Source organism: Thunnus albacares, chromosome 16 (genome assembly GCF_914725855.1).
Source record: "Thunnus albacares chromosome 16, fThuAlb1.1, whole genome shotgun sequence".
Classification (NCBI taxonomy): domain Eukaryota; kingdom Metazoa; phylum Chordata; class Actinopteri; order Scombriformes; family Scombridae; genus Thunnus; species Thunnus albacares.
In genome coordinates, this window is record NC_058121.1 from 22,007,230 (window position 1) to 22,026,274 (window position 19,045).

At 39.3% G+C, this 19,045-nt stretch overlaps 1 protein-coding gene across 6 annotated transcripts in view; it reads left to right on the forward strand.

Annotated features, from left to right (window-relative positions):
- fam49a (family with sequence similarity 49 member A) overlaps positions 1–18,492 on the forward strand; it is a 37,251-nt gene extending 18,759 nt beyond the window's left edge. For 3 of the 6 annotated variants that reach the window (XM_044376723.1, XM_044376722.1, XM_044376724.1), the window contains 11 exons: positions 3,849–3,904; positions 10,012–10,091; positions 12,197–12,318; positions 12,566–12,671; positions 13,660–13,796; positions 13,914–13,991; positions 14,305–14,421; positions 14,641–14,720; positions 15,344–15,470; positions 15,569–15,639; positions 15,910–18,492. In XM_044376723.1, the coding sequence (XP_044232658.1) occupies positions 10,019–10,091; positions 12,197–12,318; positions 12,566–12,671; positions 13,660–13,796; positions 13,914–13,991; positions 14,305–14,421; positions 14,641–14,720; positions 15,344–15,470; positions 15,569–15,639; positions 15,910–15,973 (975 nt within the window). In that variant the 5' untranslated portion in view covers positions 3,849–3,904; positions 10,012–10,018 and the 3' untranslated portion in view covers positions 15,974–18,492. Of the gene's footprint in view, positions 1–3,848; positions 3,905–9,492; positions 9,573–10,011; positions 10,092–12,196; positions 12,319–12,565; positions 12,672–13,659; positions 13,797–13,913; positions 13,992–14,304; positions 14,422–14,640; positions 14,721–15,343; positions 15,471–15,568; positions 15,640–15,909 lie in introns of all 6 variants that reach the window. The other 3 variants (XM_044376726.1, XM_044376725.1, XM_044376727.1) reach the window with 1 other exon arrangement.
- Positions 18,493–19,045: the final 553 nt, after the last annotated feature.

Sequence of the window (19,045 nt, forward strand, 5' to 3'; positions counted from 1 at the left end):
TCGCGTCCCCTCTCTTGGGTTCCACTCTATCATGTGCTTCCCCTGTTTTTAACGGACGTCTCTGTAGTCGCCATGGAAACGGATAGCTTTTAGGCAAGGCCTTGCAGGCGGGATGTGTGGTTGTTGCATGAAAGGAGGCTGTTAATGTTTTCATGCGAGTGAGTGTTTTATATCCGTGTGGGCGGGTGTTTATAAAGGAAAACACCACAGCTTAAGTCGGTCACCATAATTCATCGACACATGAGGGTTTAAACTTAAGTGTCAAAGGATTAAACAGAACGGCTTTTTTAAATTTTTATTTGTCTTTATAACTCCTGTTTGTACTGGTCCAGGCTAGTTATTAAAACAGCTTTGTAATGGAAGGTCATAGTGTCTCAAATTATAGTCCAGACAGGTGAAATCTGTCAGGAGAAAGAGAAACAGTCGAGCTGTCATTTTGTTCATGAGCAAAGCTGCAACATAGAGCGAGATAAGCAGCCTCAAGGCCAAACAGAACATCGATATCGGATGATTCTGCAAAAACCCCACATCAATTACAGCACTTTAAAATGTTTGTGTTTCAGGTTTTTTGAATGAATTTTCCCTTCAATATGTGCTCACGGCAGCTATATCACAAGGTATGGTCGTGGTTAGAGGACACTAACTTATTACTCACTTAAAGTCATTTGCAATTACAGCTGCAGCTAAATGTCTAAAGGATTCAAAAACACTGATGTTGTTTGATATTTCAGTTCAGGGTGAGTCGAGAGACGTCAACAGATATGATTTGTGAGGTGATGAAAACTTCTTGTTTGTTAATAGATAACATGCTTTAAGTCTGGATGTCATATTCTTGAACTCTCATGTTCAAATACATTACTGCTCTCTTCTTTTTAGAGCACAATCATACTGGTTAATAGCTCACCATGGTACATAATGGCCTGTATTATTATTATGTGTATTATTCCTGTGGTGTCACTGGAAAATTCCATCCTGGCTCTCGATTGATGTTTCCTGAAAAACATGTTTATTTTCTTGGAGTCTGCACGTGCCTCCCTTCTCTGTCTGGCTCCACCACCTGCAGGGATGATTGACAGATTTACTAGCTGACGGACTACTGAACTGACTGATTCATCTGCTTACTGCCTGGCTCGATGTATGGCTCGTTTACACTCATCAGGCTAACTTACTGGCTAAATAACGAGCTGTGTGGATGACTGCTCGGCAAGCTAACGGCTATTTGTTTAATCTGGAACCATATCTGCCGGCAGAGTTTGTAAATGGACTCCCTGGTTAATTGAATGAATCATATTCCGTGTCATCCTGTAAATGACTTGACTGTCTGGCCTGCTGGAAAACCAAAGGAAATCCAGCCACGTTCGTCAGAAAGAGGAAGCGAAAGAAGTGAAAAGGGGAAAAAAAAGAAAATCGAGGAGGGGAGGGGGGAGAAAAGAGAAGATAACGAAGCTGATGTGCAAGGAAAGAGAGAAGTTGAGTGTTTTAACAAGTGAAGTGAGTGTGATGGTGAAGTGTCTGCTCTCATCAGCGCTCAGTCTGTGCTGTCCACATGGTGTTTTGGCAAGTGTGTGTGTGTGTGTGTGTGTGTGTGTGTGTGTGTGTGTGTGTGTGTGTGTGTAAGAGGTCCAGAAGGGACATCTGAAGTGTGTGTGTGTGTGTGTCTATGGATATAGCGTGATAGCGAAGAGGTGAAGTCCACTCATGTGTCAGACCACAGGGAGCTGCCACACACTATCATGCCCTTTTAAGGAGAGTGTCTAGTGTCCCTGTGGGGCCTCCATCCTTCCATCCATCCATCCATCCATCTGCAGCATCCCACCTCTTTTTTTTTTTTTTTTTTTCCCCTCTCGTTCTGTTGCTGTTCAGGTTCTCCAAATGGAGAGACAAGGGGGGGGGGGTCAGCACAGACCAGTGAAGACTACTTCCTGTGACAGATGGGGATGAAGAGTGTGTCTTAATCTTCAGTCTCAATAAAGATAGTTTGTATAAGTGACATTTAGTAGCTGTTCATTAAGAGCTGATTGTTGCACCACTACTCATAGTACGTGTGTGTGTGTGTGTGTGTTTGTTTGTGTACATTAAATGCAACATTAGCTTGTGTGTGTGTGTGGGAGAATATTTACACAATAAGGTGTATGCTTCCTGCTGCCCGGTACATTCACTACTTTGCTTTCATGTGGATAAGGGTGAGTTTGTTCTGTAAATACGTGTGTGTGTGTGTGTGTGTGTGTGTGTGTGTGTGTGTGTGTGTGTGTGTGTGTGTGTGTGTGTGTGTGTGTGTCTGTGTGTGTCTGTGTGTGTCTGTGTGTGTCTGTGTGTGACACTTTATGAACTTCTGAGTAAAGCAGCATAAGAAAACCTTACCATCCACTGCGTATCGCTGTTTTTATTTTCAAGCTGCTAAAGTTCATCATGCAAACAGGAAGTTACTCTGTATCATTAACTTTGTGTGGTTTTGAAACAAAATGCTTTTGTAGTAGTAGTGTAATATATAAAGGCTACTTCAGCTAAGAGTCTTGTGTATACGGGGGTCATACAACAAAAACATGTCAAGCCACAACACAACATGTACATGTAAGATGTGGTAACCATCCACAACAGAATATGAAAAAACCCCATTCTAGCCACTTATTTTATTGTAATTCAGAACTACACTGAAGAAGATACATCTACTCTCATATTTTTACACTCTCTAAACTTGTTTTAGGACGACACCGGTCCAAAGTTTTGACCAGAAACTGACTTTAACACCAATAATGTGACTTAGCTGATGTCCCAGAGGTAAATCAGTTCCTGATTTAGATGGCAGGACTCTAAGCACTGGGAGAACAGCTTTTCCAAATGATTATTATTTTAATTGAGAACTGAGTGAATGATTGAGTGTTTGCAGCAGAAGAGTTCGACCTTATATTTAAGTAACCTGCTATTTTGTGGAGGGAAACGTATCCATTACAAAACGAGAGCACAAAATCAATAAAAGTAATTTTGTAAAGGTTACTGTATAACTTATGAATGATGAGTTTTAGATGATCCTTTTTATATATATATATATTTATTTTTAAATTTGACTTTTAGCACCTGGAATGAGAGCCTGCTACATGTAAAGAGATGTTTTTTTCCAAGGTGAACATTGTAATAAGTGTCACATTGAATGTTCATTATGCTCATTTCTCTTACAGAATATGACCGCGGCAAGTAGTTATCTATTTTCTGTCCTGACCCTGGAGGGAGTCGCGTTGCATCCCAGTGACCATTAGCAGCTGCCGCTTGTCACAGGATATTTAATACTCGAGCGAACACGCGACAGACAGAAGCTTAATCAGCTTTATTTCGGACATAACAGACAAGGGTGTAGGTTTCAGTTTTGAATAATTCAGTGGTGTGCTCTGTGATGTGGGGAGGGGGAAGGGTTGTATTTGTTATCTGAATGCTTGTATGTGTCGGGAGAAAAGGGGAAGTCAGTTAATGTGGACAAATGATGCTGTACCTGTCTGACTATCCCGTTTATGTGTGTGGGATGCGTGTGCATGCGGCAACACACGCACACTCACACACAGGTTTACTCACTTTTGGGGGTATTTACACAGACTTACATTAACTTCCTGGAGACCCTAATCTCAACCACTGACCCAAAAATCAGTGTTTTACCAATTTGAGACGCCGTTTTTGTCCTCAGTTGCACAAGTCGTCCTCAATGAACTGGTCTTAAGTCTGGTGTGTGTCCCTGAAATACACACACACACACACACACATGCATATTTTTAAAACATGCTGTGTGATTGTTTTTCTTTCCCGTATCACCTCTATTCAATCCGTATTGATTTTAACATTTTTTTTCTCTCTTCTTTCAGAGACAAAGAGAAAGCGGATGATATAGACAGCAACCCGAGGTCCTCCACCAGAGAAGGTACATAAAACAAACACACACACACACACACACACACACACACACAGAACAGAGCAGAACATGTTTTCGGGCTAGTACATTCATGTTTCAGTAAGACTGCACTGTAAGCACATCAGCCCAACAACAATGCTACGATGTAGATGATTACAACGGGGATTAGCCTGCACTTGTTAGTGCAAAACTTTCTCCCTCAGAGGCTGTTGAACTGCTTGTCCTCAAGGCTCTTAAATGTCTCTTTATGGTTCCCAAAACTTCCATAACTTTCCCACATAAGGTACCCAAAGATATACACATCATACAGTTAAAAGTTTGCAACAACTTCCACTGCTTCCACAGAAGATTAAACATAATTCTGTGAGTTTACAGGCTTTTCTTGAGGATTTAAATGAGCATTTTTGTATCAGTGAAAAAAGGGCTGAAGCCTGCAGATGTCAAATACCATGTCACACTGGTAAATGAAAACAAGAATATCATGAGCACAACAGTTGTTTAGCTTGTGCATGTTTAGAGCTGCTTTTCTCACTGCAGAAATGATAACAAAATGTGTTTTCGCTTAAATGTTACACAATTTTGGGTTTGGGTTTGTCTTTTGCGAAGAAAAATGTTCCTCATCCAGAAATTCTGGTATTCAAACACTTTGATGCTTCTCTGTCCACATTGTTGGTTTGTAGGTTTATAACACTCAGATTAGATGTTAAAATACTGTTGGCGTCTTATAATCTGCTACTTAAAATGATTTCTACCTTTCACATAGAAGACCAGTATTAAATGTTGTAGTATTACAATATACCATTTGGTTTGTCTGTCAGCTCACAACATGATTTCTCTCTCAACAGAGGTTGTTTCCAAATTCCAGAAAGCAGAGGAAGGCAATTTAAACGTGGCACTCAACATGGCGCTCTATGCATTTAAAGCACTCGGTGCTTGCTTTAATTATAAAGCACAAATAACCTGCAGCACAGCTTCATAGGCACTTTTTTTTTTTTTTTTTTTTTTGGAAGCAAGAGGTTTTAAATTGAGGTTAAAAGAGGACAGCGGGTCTCACTGTCAGTTTCTGTCACTGAGAACAATTTGTGGCACCATACAAGTGTAATGGAAAGGCATTGGTCATTGATCAACACTGACAAGTTGACTGACAGGATAATATTAAGTTCCATTTGAAACTTCAATTCATTTTGCATGTAAAAAGTTGGATTACTAGTTCCAAACTTTTTTCATCAGGTCTTCTTGTAGAGAGCGACATAAAGGGAAATATGTATGTAATTCATAATTTTTTTTTTTTTTTTTTAGTTGCACCGTCAGTGTCTTTTTCACAAAAGTATCTCTTTATATGGTATCCTTTACGTGCTATTCCCCTTTAATCGAACCCATGTCAGCCAGTGGTTGATGCTATGGGAAAGGGAAAAGTCAAAGTTTCCACGCTTTCAGTCCAGGCCATATAGATAAGTGGTTGTGAAAGAGGAACCGAGCAGACGAGAAAATTCCCTGAGTAGTTTTTCCTTCCCTGTCTGGTATTAAGACTGAAGACTAAAGACGGTAAAACCTTGTGTGTGTGTGTGTGTGTGTGTGTGTGTGTCTGGGAGCAGTTTATGGCTCTGTGAAGCTCAGTAGATACTAACAGTCAGTCGGTCTGCTTGTTATCTTGGGCGAAGGTGTTAACTGGGTGTGGGTTGAAGGCCTAGTTTGATTCATACAAAACGGTCACAGGTTTTTTGTTTGTTTTTTTGTAGATACCATTCAAAGACTGGAGTGTGCAACTGTAGCTCTATAAACACTACTGTTAAACCACTGAATGACACAGAATTACATAAGTACCAAATGAGGTTAAGCTTTCAGGTCAGTCCATGCGGTCTCTCGCTCTGTCACTCAGGTCACTCTGGTTCTCTCACCCTTTTTTTTTTGTTTTTTTTTTGTTTAGTGAGTAGTCGAAGGCTGATAATAGCATTAAATGAAACTACCATCCCTTCTCCTGACCTGTGTTTGGCCAGAAGGAGGGTTTTGAAGCTAGGTCAAATGATGAGCCCTTTTTAAACCATGTGCCTGACATGTTATCAAGAGTATTAATAAAGAATTCATGAGCGAGATATGAAAGATGGACTAAACATGACAACTCATGTGAGAGTTTATGTGGAATATTTAATGCATTTAGAAAGCTCTCTGTGAGATAGATTCAAGGCTTTCACAGAAGCATTACCAAAGTCTGTGCTTTATTGTTCACTATAAACCTTTTTTGAAAAAGCACAGGTGTGATCAGTTACATTAATCAATAACAAATGCGTTTAATTCGGGTGTTATGGCTTACGGGGGACTCTTAATGGAACAGAGCGATCGTTAAGGTTATTAGTTACACCTGCGCCGCTGTGTCGACTCTGCTGTGAAAACTTTGTTGTGACGTTCACGCAGGAAATTGTGTGTTTGCTGTGTTTTGCTTCTTTTTTTTTTTGACCCAAGTAGCATAAAGAGGCTGACACAGATGTAGTTCACTCAGACAGGGAAAAAAAACCCAACTGTTCTCATGATGTCACTCACTATTCACAGTTCATGCCGTCTTTTTTTTTTTTTTTTTTTTTTTTAACTGCGTGCACTTTCCTCCGAGCGTACGCTATATCTTCAGCTTGTTTGGGGTGGAGGCCTGCCTATTTGTTTCATTTCCGTCTTGGCTTCACGAGAGACGAGAAATAGTAGAGAAGACTGCTGGAGCTGGTTTGTTTACCTCAGGGGGGAAATAAAGCACACACTTAACTGCAAGTTAACTGTCGCAGGGTTTTATTGCAGGCTTGAATTGGCACACACACACACTTCGGCTTGTTTTACTTACGGACTTAAGAATTCTGGTCAGATTGCTTGTGAGTCAAGTTCCTACTCTGCAGAGACTTTGTGATAAACTATAGAGTTCGTCTTGACTTTTGTACCTCGCAGCTGCAGTAGAAAACAGCTGCTGCATGTATCATTCTCCTTGTTAAGTCTTACTGTCATCCATAGTGTTAGCTTGATTTATGTCATGTTTTGTCCCTTTATCTTTAATGTTCTGAAAATGTATCTTACATTTTTTTTTCTCTGTGGAAAAGATGGAAACTTCTTTTTTTTTTTTTTTATTGCCTTCTCTTTCTTCCACATCTGGAGACACAGATATCAAAGGCTCTTGTCTGGTCAAAGTGTTGCTCTGAATTATGACTTTCTTCATGAACAGTAGCTTTAACATACCAGAATGCAATGCAGCTACATTTTTGTATGACCTCACTGCAATCATCGACACTCCCCTGGTGTTCACAATCTAGTTGGCTCACAAGCTAATGTTAATATGCAAACACACATTCAAAGATTCAAAGCTATAAATTTGTTCTATTGAGGTTGTAAAACGTGATTCTGCTGCGGTGTGGGAAATGATAAATGAATCATATTCAACAGTGTGAAAGATTTTCCTTTAGGGATTACTTAAAAGCTTCTAAAGTGACACACTTACTGTAATGAATGTTTCTCAAAGCTGATATTTCTTTTATTGGTTTTAATATTAACCAGACCTCTATCATCACATGGTCTTCGGTTTCCCCTTAGATGTTGCTGAGAAGTCCTTGAACAGTTATCCGTGATAAACTGGCGGTCAGTTTTGGCGGTTAAACTGACACCTGTAACTGGTACCCGAGGGTAGCATAACCAGTGTTTGGCTTGAGATTAAGGCGAGTGAGACTCCTGAGGAACTTGTTTTAGCCGCAGGTTAAGGGTTCGTCTGGAAAAATCTGGCTGTAGACTACCGCAGCACATGTACCAACATGACACCATTTCAATCCAGCTCCTGTCCCTGTTAGTGAAACCTAAACCAGCACCGCCCCCTGCTGGTGCAACCTCGTAGTTAATCAGCGTGATTTCATCATGGCTGCATGAAATCTGCATGATAATCAGACGCATTATAAGGTTTCTAATTTTCCTAGGATCAAATATGTTACAGCAGGAAGCAGTAAGGAGGCTGTTTTTACCCAAGATTGTCACTTATGGAGGAATGTATGAGGGAGCGCGATATGAGGAATGAATAGCATGATTGAAAAATAGTCAACAGCCTGCTGGAGGCTGTGCAGAGAAATGCGGTGTGATTATCATGTGCACACTGCAGCACAGTGTCTCTTTTGTTGTCACTTCACACTATGACTTAAGTCGGGGAGGGAACTTGGATCTCTGTGTGCGAGAAGAAAAGCCTGTGTGCTTTTACACTTTCACTGTACAGTACGAAGGCGTTTTATAAATATGCAGCTACGTGTCCTATATAGACCCACTCTAAAATGTTTTTATAGTTCATCTGGATTTGATTTTTTTTTTGCAGAAGACGTTTAGATAACAACTTTTATTTCCCACTCACCGTTAACGTCCTGTCTGGAATCCTTTGAGCCTGGCTGTGTTATACTACTCCCAGTTCCTTTTCTTTTACCGTAATCGTGGCCTCATGTTATGCTACTGTAAGTTTAAGGCCTGCTGTGATTACAGAGTTTGTGACCACCCTCCACGACTGAGGGAGGTAGACTCCTCACTGGAAATTGCTACCTACCTTCTGCCTTTTGCCTCCAATAAAATCTTTATAGAGTGTAACTGCTATTTAGGACTACATCCCTGTGTTTGGCCACGTTTTAGAAAAGCAAAGAGCAAAAAAAAAAAAAAAAAAAAAGGCCAAGAAACTGGTTCAGAACCTCAACGGCTTTGTCCAGTGAGGGTGGAAGAATATTTTTGCTTTCTCAGCCTTTTTTACTGACCATGAAACACACAACATACACACTCACGTGTACAATGTGCAGACAAAGTAGGGAGCCTCACTTTTTAAATGAGAAAATGTTCATTGTTGATTAAAAAAAAAAACATGCAAATCACAATTAAAAATATTTTGTTTTCCCTTCAGTTTCATCACTTTGAAATGAGAGGATTTGTTTAAGATGTCATGGGTCAAAATCATTGCACTTTATGTGCAATATAAACGCAAATCATGAGCCTCCTAACCATGCTCCAGTGTTTAGACAAGGTCATAGTTGAAGTACGTTGCAGTTAATCATCTCACTCTGGAGTAACTGCAGATATTTGCAGCTAAGACAAAACTTCCCTGCAGCCAAAAGCATCGACTGTCTTTGTCTCCTATTTGAAATTTTCTCCAAAAAAAAAAATCACACATTTGCAGCTTTTATATCTGAAAAAACAGAACTGTGTTGTATTCTTCTTGTGTCTCTTACAGTGATGCAAGTAGACAATCGTGGCCTGAAACAGGCGTTGTGTGTTGTTGTTTTTTTTTTTAGGTTCTCGTGACAAATATAGTGACAGTTGAATCATTTGACTTGCGGTTTGCTTTGCTGCAAATATTTGCATGTAGAGTCAGAAACACACACACACACACACAACCACACAACATGCAGAACAGCTACACTACACATCCATTTGAAAACTGAACGTCAAAACAAATAGAAACAACCTCTGTTGAGTTGGAGTCATATTTGGGTGCTTTAAGTTAACATGACTGTCTCTGTTATTTCACAAGTAAACTACACCATCCTTGTATTTTGTGTAAAAATGTTTGTATTGATGTCTTTTTTTTACCACTGTATTTTGACCATCAGGTTTGCTGGAATGGGTAACCTGCTAAAAGTCCTAACAAGGGAAATAGAGAACTATCCACACTTTTTCCTGGACTTTGAAAGTAAGTCTGGCGGAGCAGCGGAACAAAGAGAGACAAGATGGAGAGAGAGAGAGATGAGGGGAGGAGGAGGAGGAGGGGGAGGAGGGGGAGGAGGGGGGGGATAAAGGTGGAACCCGCTCAGCTGTTTCCTTTCTATCAGCAGGTCTCTCTGCTCTCGATGACGGAGCCATGAAGGAGTCCGCTTATGCTCCTCTCTCTCTCTTTTTCTCCTTTTTTGCTTTTTCACCTTCCTTTTCTTTCCCCTTCGGTCATGACCTCCTGCTCTTTCAGCTCCGATCTGCTGCCGTTTCTCCCGTCTCTGTTCGAATAACTTATTGATGACTTTTTAACATCACACGTACTTTTTCTTTCCTTTCTCTCTCTCTGTGTCTCTCTCTCTCTCTCTCTCTCTGTCTGTCTTTCTGTCTCTTGCCTTTTTTTTTTATTTTCTCTCTTGCAGAAACCAAATGGGGAATCTGTTAAAAGTGCTCACTTGCACAGAGCTTGAACAGGGGCCAAACTTTTTCCTTGACTTTGAAAGTGAGCACAGCTTATGCCTGTCTTCCTGCTAGGCCAACACCCCCCACCCTCCTCTCCCCTTCTCCCTTTCTCCCCTTCTCCCCCCTCCAAATCCCAAATTCATTTTTCCTTTAACCTCTCTTTAGCTGCTCTGACTAGTCAGGGGTCAGCCTATTCAACTATTGAACAGTCAACCATCCTCCTCTGAATTTCTATCACCTCCTCCTGAAGGCTGCTATTATTATAATTCATGATTGATTTCAATATGGTTTTAAAAATCCATTCACTTCATGCCAAGTTGAATTAAAAATAGAGCTGACCCTTGACCTTTGCTGTCTGCTTTTACTAACTCATCTGCATGCATGTGTACTAATGATAAGTATCAACTGAAACATCTCTCACATGTGGCACAATGTGTGTACTAACACATTATTGATCAAGTCGCATGTATATTGTGTTTAACATCATGTTTGTTTCCCTTCCTGCATAATACTGCCTATAGTTAAACCTATGATTTCATTATATAGTCAATATTAGTTCTTATCACCATTAAACAAAGACAGAAAATAGCATTGAATAGAGTATGATGAATATTAAATCAACTAAATTACTGTTCTGCTTCCTAATATTCACATAAAATAGACAATTAGCTCAATTTTTAACACAGCAAATAAATCTTCTTTGTCCTTTTTTTTTTCTTTTTTTTTTTTTCTAAAACCTCCCACAGAAAAAGAAACACAATACGCCTCCACAGTGGCATTTCAGCCACACTCACAATGTAGCCGACCTCAGGCTTTGTTTATTCAGCAAAGAGGAAATGATGGGAGTGGAAGGGTTTTGAAATGCAAAACAGGCCCCAGACACAGAGTTTTTTAATGTCAGTGATGCTCTATATTTAGAGCAGCTCGTAGAGTTAAAGTCTCGTAGAGTTTGACTCTCTGTGGTCACGATAGCCAAAAGCTTGTTATCGGAGAAGTTTTCTGCAGAAAGCGTATCATTATTTATTGTTTCAGAGCGCGCATTTGCTCGCGTAATAAAATATTTCCTGAACAATGAAGCAAGCCAAGCTTATGGGAGATTTACGGCCTCTCCTTACCGAGGCATATTCAGTGTATTCTTGCTGTAACAAAGCAGGAAATATGAAACAAAACATTCAACCTGTCTGCAGGCTGCAGGCATGGCAGAGTGCAGTAGAATTAGGTGTATGTGAACCATAGACCTCCAAAAACGAATCTATACAAAACATGAAATCATTCTTATAAAACAAAATGCTCTGACTATTGAAAACATGTCATTATTCACCTCATAAACCAGGTTCTACTGTAGCTCCATGTCTATCTAAGAGCTTGCTCCAAAATATTTCACTGTAGTAGAACATTTACAGTTTCCAGCACATATTACACCTCCACACTAGTTCTCTTACAGTCAGCCTTCAAATATTGCTGCTTTGAATGCATCTAGTGTTTAAGCTTCTTTATTGTTGAGAACAGGGAATCGTGACTACTTTGAGAGCTGAAAGCAGGATTCAGTAACGCACTCTGCTCCAGTCTTATCAGTGTAGTTCTGATTATGTTTTTAGCAGACATCTAACATTTGAGGTTTGCATCTCAAATAACGGCATCACTCTGGATGCCCGAGGCAGTACATTTTGGTCGGCTGACTCGTCAAGTGACATGTGGAAACGCCGTATGCGCTGAAAGCTAAAAATGTTTGCTTACAAGTGAAATAACGCTGTAAGCTTTGACCCGAACACATTTAATCACGCTGAATGTTTTTGTACTCGTCTTTTTTTAAATAAAGAGTTCAAAACAGAAACGAACAAACTTCAATGAGCTACTTTTTTAGTGACAGAAACATTCAGCACACAAATGCGCTTGTTCCCCGAGTGAGTGTTTCATGGTGATTTAATACAAAATGTCATTATTATTTATTGAATTAAAGCCGTTTCACATCAAGTCACAGTGTAAAACTTAGACTAGAAGATTAAATCTGCTACACTTTAATCTTTGTGCACCTAAGAATCATTTGCAAATAGATTCTTGATGTGAAAAGGCAAGTTTTCAAATGTATTTGTATTGATATTGACTGTAAGCTAACTATTGTGTGTGTGTGTGTTTGTGCGTTAGATGCACAGCCGACAGAAGGAGAGCGTGAGGTGTGGAACCAGGTGAACTCAGTCCTCCAGGACTCTGAGAGCATCCTGTCGGGCCTGCAGGCGTACAAAGGAGCCGGTCAAGAGATCAGAGATGTAAGGAACACTGACAGAAATCCACTTCACTTCCACATCTGATGATTTAGAACTATACAAAGTCTCTACATGTAAAACCAGCTGCACTGTTTGCACTCCAGAGGAGAAAATAAAAGTTGAACTAACATCATGTCGCACTGAAATGCATGACTAGCCAGAAGAGTTTGTGGTGAACTCGCTGGTTGATCATTACGTCCTTCATCATGGTTGTTTTCTGATGTGGCTCTGCTGTTTGCGTTCTTTTTAGGCTATTCAAAACCCCAGCGACCACACGCTGCAGGAGCGAGCCTGGAACTCCGTCTGCCCGCTTGTCATCAAGCTCAAGAAGTTCTACAGTTTCTCTCTCAGACTAGGTGTGTGAATGTCTCAGTGTTGAACAAAAAATGTTTTGTTTGATGTTGAATTTTTTTGTATTTCCAGTGAAGAGAGCACATCATGGTCAAAGTGAGAGTGCTGACTTGTGTTTTCTTAGGATTTAGGAGAAAATGTACCTCATATGCAGAAAATGAAAGTTAAAATTAAAGATGTGACTTTGGAGATTTAGCTTCCCTAATTTCAGCCATAGAGGATGTTCAACTAATTTGAAAATTTGTGATTAGGAAGTCTGGGAAATCCCGTCATATGACTGGAACATTTGGTTTTCTGCAGTAAATGTTGCTGAGTCGACTCGCGTTTTGTCAGCGAATCGTTCTGGGTTTTTTTAGCTGTGTCATAATACACAGACTAACGCAGGGTGAGAGCATGACGGGCTTTACAGATTCTGTTCTCTAAATGGCCTAAATGCATAAGTGATGGAAACAGAGCGACGCAGAGTGACTGTGTTTCCTGCTCAGAGCTCTCAGCTCAGTGAAGTCAGCTAAACTACTGTTTAAACAGACGTGTACCAGCGTCTCTACCGTCTCCTCCTCCTCCGCTGTCCGGTGTGGTCGTCTCTTCGGCTGACAGCGCCGTCAGCGGCTTGGCAGGAGAGACGCTGTGCTGCGCTTGGATTTTATAACTAAACTAACACCAGGATGCACACTTTTTATTTCTCTTGACTGTATGAAAATGTTTTCACATTACAGGTGATGAACAACAGCATTAAAACACAAGTCTTATTTATGAGGCTCATGTAGGTTGTTATATCAGTGTAGTGTGGGGCGGCTGCTCTGCAGGTGCGCTTGATTTTGTGCAGTAACTGGGTGGAGACATGAATAATATTTCTCATAGGAGGCTGTAACATTGTTGTTAACTATTTAGTCCTATAAGAACTTAATATATAACAAGATAAATGTAGAGAAATTTTGAATTGGAGACCCGACACCGATACAACACCTGACGTCTGTCTGCGTCTGTCTGCAGAGGAGGCTCTGAAGAGTTTGTTGGAGTGCCTGACATGTCCACCCCACACGCCCACTCAGCACCTGGAGAAGGAGCAGGCGCTGGCCAAACAGTTCGCCGAGATCCTCCACTTCACTCTCCGCTTTGATGAGCTCAAGGTCTGAAACGCTCGCTGTCACGCTTTTACTTTACTCCGTGCCACATGCTGTATCAAACAACATGTTTCTTCAACAGCGGCGGTTAAACGTATCAACTGTTTTATTGTTTTCCATCAGATGAGAATTCCTGCCATCCAGAACGACTTCAGCTACTACAGAAGGACCATCAGTCGAAACCGGATAAACAACATGAATGTGAGTTGTTCCAGAAAATAAAAATATTGATTCACATCTGCATAGTTGGCAGTAAAGGGGGACAAATCCACTTATTTATATCTGACTCTCCCAGTCTAATCATACAAGAAAGGACAACTGTGGTTTTGTTTTATTTATGTCACATCAGACTCCAGAAAATAGGCCAGACTGATCACATTTTATCAGACACCGAAGCATTAAAACTGGAATACCTGTTCAACTGTTCAAATAACAGTTCATGTAAAACCAAATAATGAACTCTCCTACACTGGCACCTCCAGTTAATGTGAGTCGTGTGTTTCTGCACTGACAGTTGGATATTGAGAGTGAAGTCAACAACGAGATGGCCAACAGGATGTCTCTGTTCTACGCCGAGGCCACACCCATGCTGAAGACGCTCAGCAACGCGACCACAAACTTTGTGACAGAGGTGAGAACGCTGCTGTTCACACTAAGAATGTGACAAACGTGCATCACAGTCACACTTTGTTACACTGTGGTGGGTTTTATACATTTCACAGGAACAATAAATCTAAATTCCTCACATACATACAGTAGTGATATAACAAAATCGTCGCACAGCATTGTGTTTTTGGTAAATCAATTTAGTCAATGGTTATAATGTGTGTTGTTTGTGTATCTTCTGTAGAACAAGACTCTTCCACTGGAGAACACGACGGACTGTCTCAGCACCATGGCCAGCGTCTGTAAAGTCATGCTGGAGACACCGTGAGTTACGACGCTTTTACACACACACACACACACACACACACACACACACATACACATACACATACACACACACACACACACACACACACACACACACACACACACACACACACACACACACACAAAAACTCCTGTTCGTAAAAGTCAACCGTCTCCATTCTTACAGCAACACTTCAAATCCTGTGATGTTGTGTTGATACACCAGCAGTTAAAAATATTTTACTATCTTTTTTTTTTTTTTTTGCCTTGATAAGATCATGAACAATAAATGACACAAGGACATTAAGTTTTGCCCAAAAACATGTCAAGTTCAGTTCTTGAATTGCAAGACAAGACATTGAAAGTCAGAGTTTATGCCCATTTGGTTGTGTGAACCCTGCTGGATATACAGTATACAGAACAGCTCTTTCACACATTGTTCATACATACAGGATGTACTTATATATTCATCCAACCGCACACCAGCAAATAATCTACAATAAGCATTTTTTTAATCAGTAGCTTTCAGTTTAGACACTCTTTCATTGTTCACCCAACTTTAGGCACATTTCATGATTCTTTCCTATTTTCTAATCCACTTTTTCCTCACTTTCTCTCTCTTTCTTTGTCTGTGTATTCAGGGAATATTCGAGTCGTTTCAGCAGCGAGGACACGCTCTTGTTTTGCATGAGGGTCATGGTCGGGGTCATCATTCTTTACGACCACGTCCACCCGAACGGCGCCTTCAACAAGTCGTCCAAGATAGACGTAAGGCACACACAAATACTGTGGTTTAAACTGTGTAAATGATGTAACGGCAGCGCTCTGGATGGATGGTGGATCATTCTCTGTTCATTTCCTCTCAGATGAAAGGCTGCATAAAAGTCCTGAAGGACCAGCCGGCAGACAACGTAGAAGGCCTGCTGAACGCCCTCAAGTAGGTTATTTCATTAAAATGTCATCAGTCTGGGTTTTAGTGTTCTGCGCTTCCAGAAATGTTTCCGCACAGACGAGAAGATAAATCTGCAGGGAAATGTGATGTGTGTAATGTTTTTTTTGACGTGAAGTGAATCAAGATGCTGAATATTGACACAAATGTTTAATTGTCGGCAGCTTCCGGATAACCATGAAAATCCAGTTTTCATTTAATTTTAGGGTGTCAATTGAGGAAGTAATGAAAATCACCTTTTTTTTTTTGTCTCTTCAGATTCACCACAAAACACCTGAATGACGAGTCCACTCCGAAAAACATCCGGACGATGCTCCAGTAATGTTTGTTCTTTTTTTAAAAAAAAAAAATATAAATAGATATGAAGAGGATCAATGCTCTGACCTCAAATAAGATGTATATGTTTACATTATTTAAAAAGACGCGATGTTAATACTTGTGTGTATTTACAGTCATTCCCTCCAAGTTATTGAAACCTGCAGAACATGTACCTTCTACTTCGCAAAAAAAAAAAAAAACCTCTACTGTTATCAGCTGTCAAAGCACAAATGTTGGATACCTATCAGCCTTATATAACAGTTTTCTGCAAGCAGCACTTGAAAATCCACTCAAGGCAGCATAAAAATGTCTGTAAGCTCTTAACTAATCTTTTTCAATCTTTTATTTGCCAATGGATTTAGTCAAAGATTACAGGTTTTAGTCAAATTCAACCAGATTCTTGAAGCAAAATTTTTTTTTTTTTTTGTCTTTTTTTGAAAAATTTTAAATCCTGACACAAATTCATTTAAAGAAAAACCCAAAATATTTAACACAAGTGAAGCGGTATCATGCTGTTTTATCACTTAGTGCACATAGAATTGGATTTTATGACAATACAATATCAATCAATGTCGTTGTTGGACGTTTCTGTTGCAGTGAAGGGCTACATATTGAAAGGGATTGACTGGTTTGATGTATTGCTAAGAGTGTTTTTTTTTTTTTTATTATTATTATGGTCAGCTGTTTTTTTTTCTTCCTCAATATTCATCCTGGTGTACAGTTCCTGATCAAATAAATCCACTGTGAACATAAAACTTACTTTGCACATCCAGTTAAGATCCTGTATGTCAAAGTTGGCTTTAACGGAGAGGTAAAGATGATTAAAAAACGCCGTGATCACGAATCACAGCAGCAAATCAACCCACCAAATGTTTTATTAAATTGTTTTGTGGCCGTGCTCTGAATGATAGTTGTGTCGGAGGTTTTGACATGTTTTAAGTGACTCCTCTTCTTAATCTGTGTGGTTTTTGTAATAAACATTTCTTCAAAATGAAAGGCCAAAAATATCTTAAAATTCTGAATAAATGATATGTGATTCTTAACAGAGCAAGGTTTTTTTTAAAAGAAGCTTATTTTTGGATCTCTTTCACTTCTCTTTTTTTTTCTTATTTAACTCTGTGTTAATATATGAATCTATTTCCATACTGATGAAAGGAATAATTCACCTTGTCTCCAGCGGGGGCGAGGTGAATTATTCAAGCTAAATTATGTGACTAGGTTCATTTTTATATGAATTTTGATTTGTTTTTTTATATTAAAGCCACGTTTGAATCATCACAGCTCCTTGTAAACTCAGTTTGGCGTCTTCTGAACATCAAACAAGACGCCCAGAATCATTTCATAGCCTAAAAACTGACATTTTGAAGAAGTATACTCTTCAAAATCTACATCTAGATTGGACTGTGGAATTAAGACCAATGACTTTCAAGACCTCTCACGTGTATGATCATCATCATCGCTGATTGTAACCTAAAGGGGCATCATTATCCAAGCTCATTATACCAAACACTCAAACTAACCTGCTCAAACTAGGTTGGACAATCTCATCATTAGTGTCTGTTGTACTATTGTATTACGTTCAAATCGCGGTTCACTTGTTCTGTAATCTCTCTAAAGGCTAACGGTAAAGATAGAGTGTGTATTAAAGGATGCAATTAATCAATATCTAGATGACTTTATTAGTATGCATTTTTATTCCTACCCTCTGCTTCCACTATTTCCAGAGTGACTGCAGAGCACATTGCTTCATTTTGACCATCCGACATATTACAATAACAACTTATTTAAACCCTGTCGTCATCATCATGTGGAATATATGGAAATGTCTGCGGCTGGTTGCGGAGCACAACATTGCCTTAAATTATTCCCGTTAAATAAGCTGACAAATACTACGAAACCTGTGAAACCTGTGAAGACAATTTTCTTTTTTTTTTCCACTTAACACAAAGAATTTCATTTAATGTCATCCATAAGCCATATATATATATATATATATATATAAACTAAACCATACACACTCCTGCCCTGTATTCACTCAGTTAATTAACATAAAGTTATAACATGTTAGGTATCTACCATTCATTTAAATATGCTCCTCATTTTGTATTTAGTAATATATATATATGTGTGTGTGTGTGTGTGCGTGAGCCATACTTTGGATGATTTATATGCAATGAGTGAAAACTGAACGTGGACGAGACTTAAAGCGAGGTGTACGTATGATACTGATATTTCATATCGGACTGAAGTGTCTTTTTTTTTTTTTTAATTTAAAGAAATCGCATCTTCTGTCATGATTGATGTACACGAAGCTTCCTTCTTTGCCCAGGATATGCTACTGTGTGTTGAATGCAAGATGTTTTGAATTTTTTTTTTTTTTTTTTTTTTGTCTTTAACTGACAATTATTGTTTAATATTTTTGGAGCTCAGACTCACTGTTTATATAAATTGCTTTGGCTTTGTATTGCATACTGAATGGGATGTGTGGATTGGATAATAAAGGTGGTACATTTCTTATACAGACCAAGTTTCTGTTGGCTTTCTTGTTTATAATACTGCATGTGAGTCATAGCAGCTTGAAAGAAAAAAATAGTAAAATCTGATTATTCATTCAAAAAAAACAAGAGATTACATGTAAAAGTTATTTAAAGACCCTCTCCAGACATTTATTAAGACATGTAAAGATACTCTGCTTGGAACAATAATGCATGTCTGATATGGTTTTTGCACAAAAAATGTATAATTACCTTGTTAAAATCCTTCTTTCTCCCTCAAAAACCCAGAATCTATGAATATACAAATGTATTTCATGTCAGACGTTTAACTGCTGGACACAAGATGTCTTCTACTTCTGTAAAGTCAATTCTTAGTGTTTGTGCGCTGGAGGCTTCACATCACGCTTAAGTAAGTTGTTTACTGGATCACGATTGGCTCCGAGCCAGTTGTGATGTCATGAATCGTGCTTGTCGTTAAACGCCTTTAACTCAGATTTAAGTTGAGCACATTGAAACTTTCCACTTTCAGCAGATAAAAAGTGAAAACAGCTTTTGAAACTCTGCACATACATCCTGCAAAC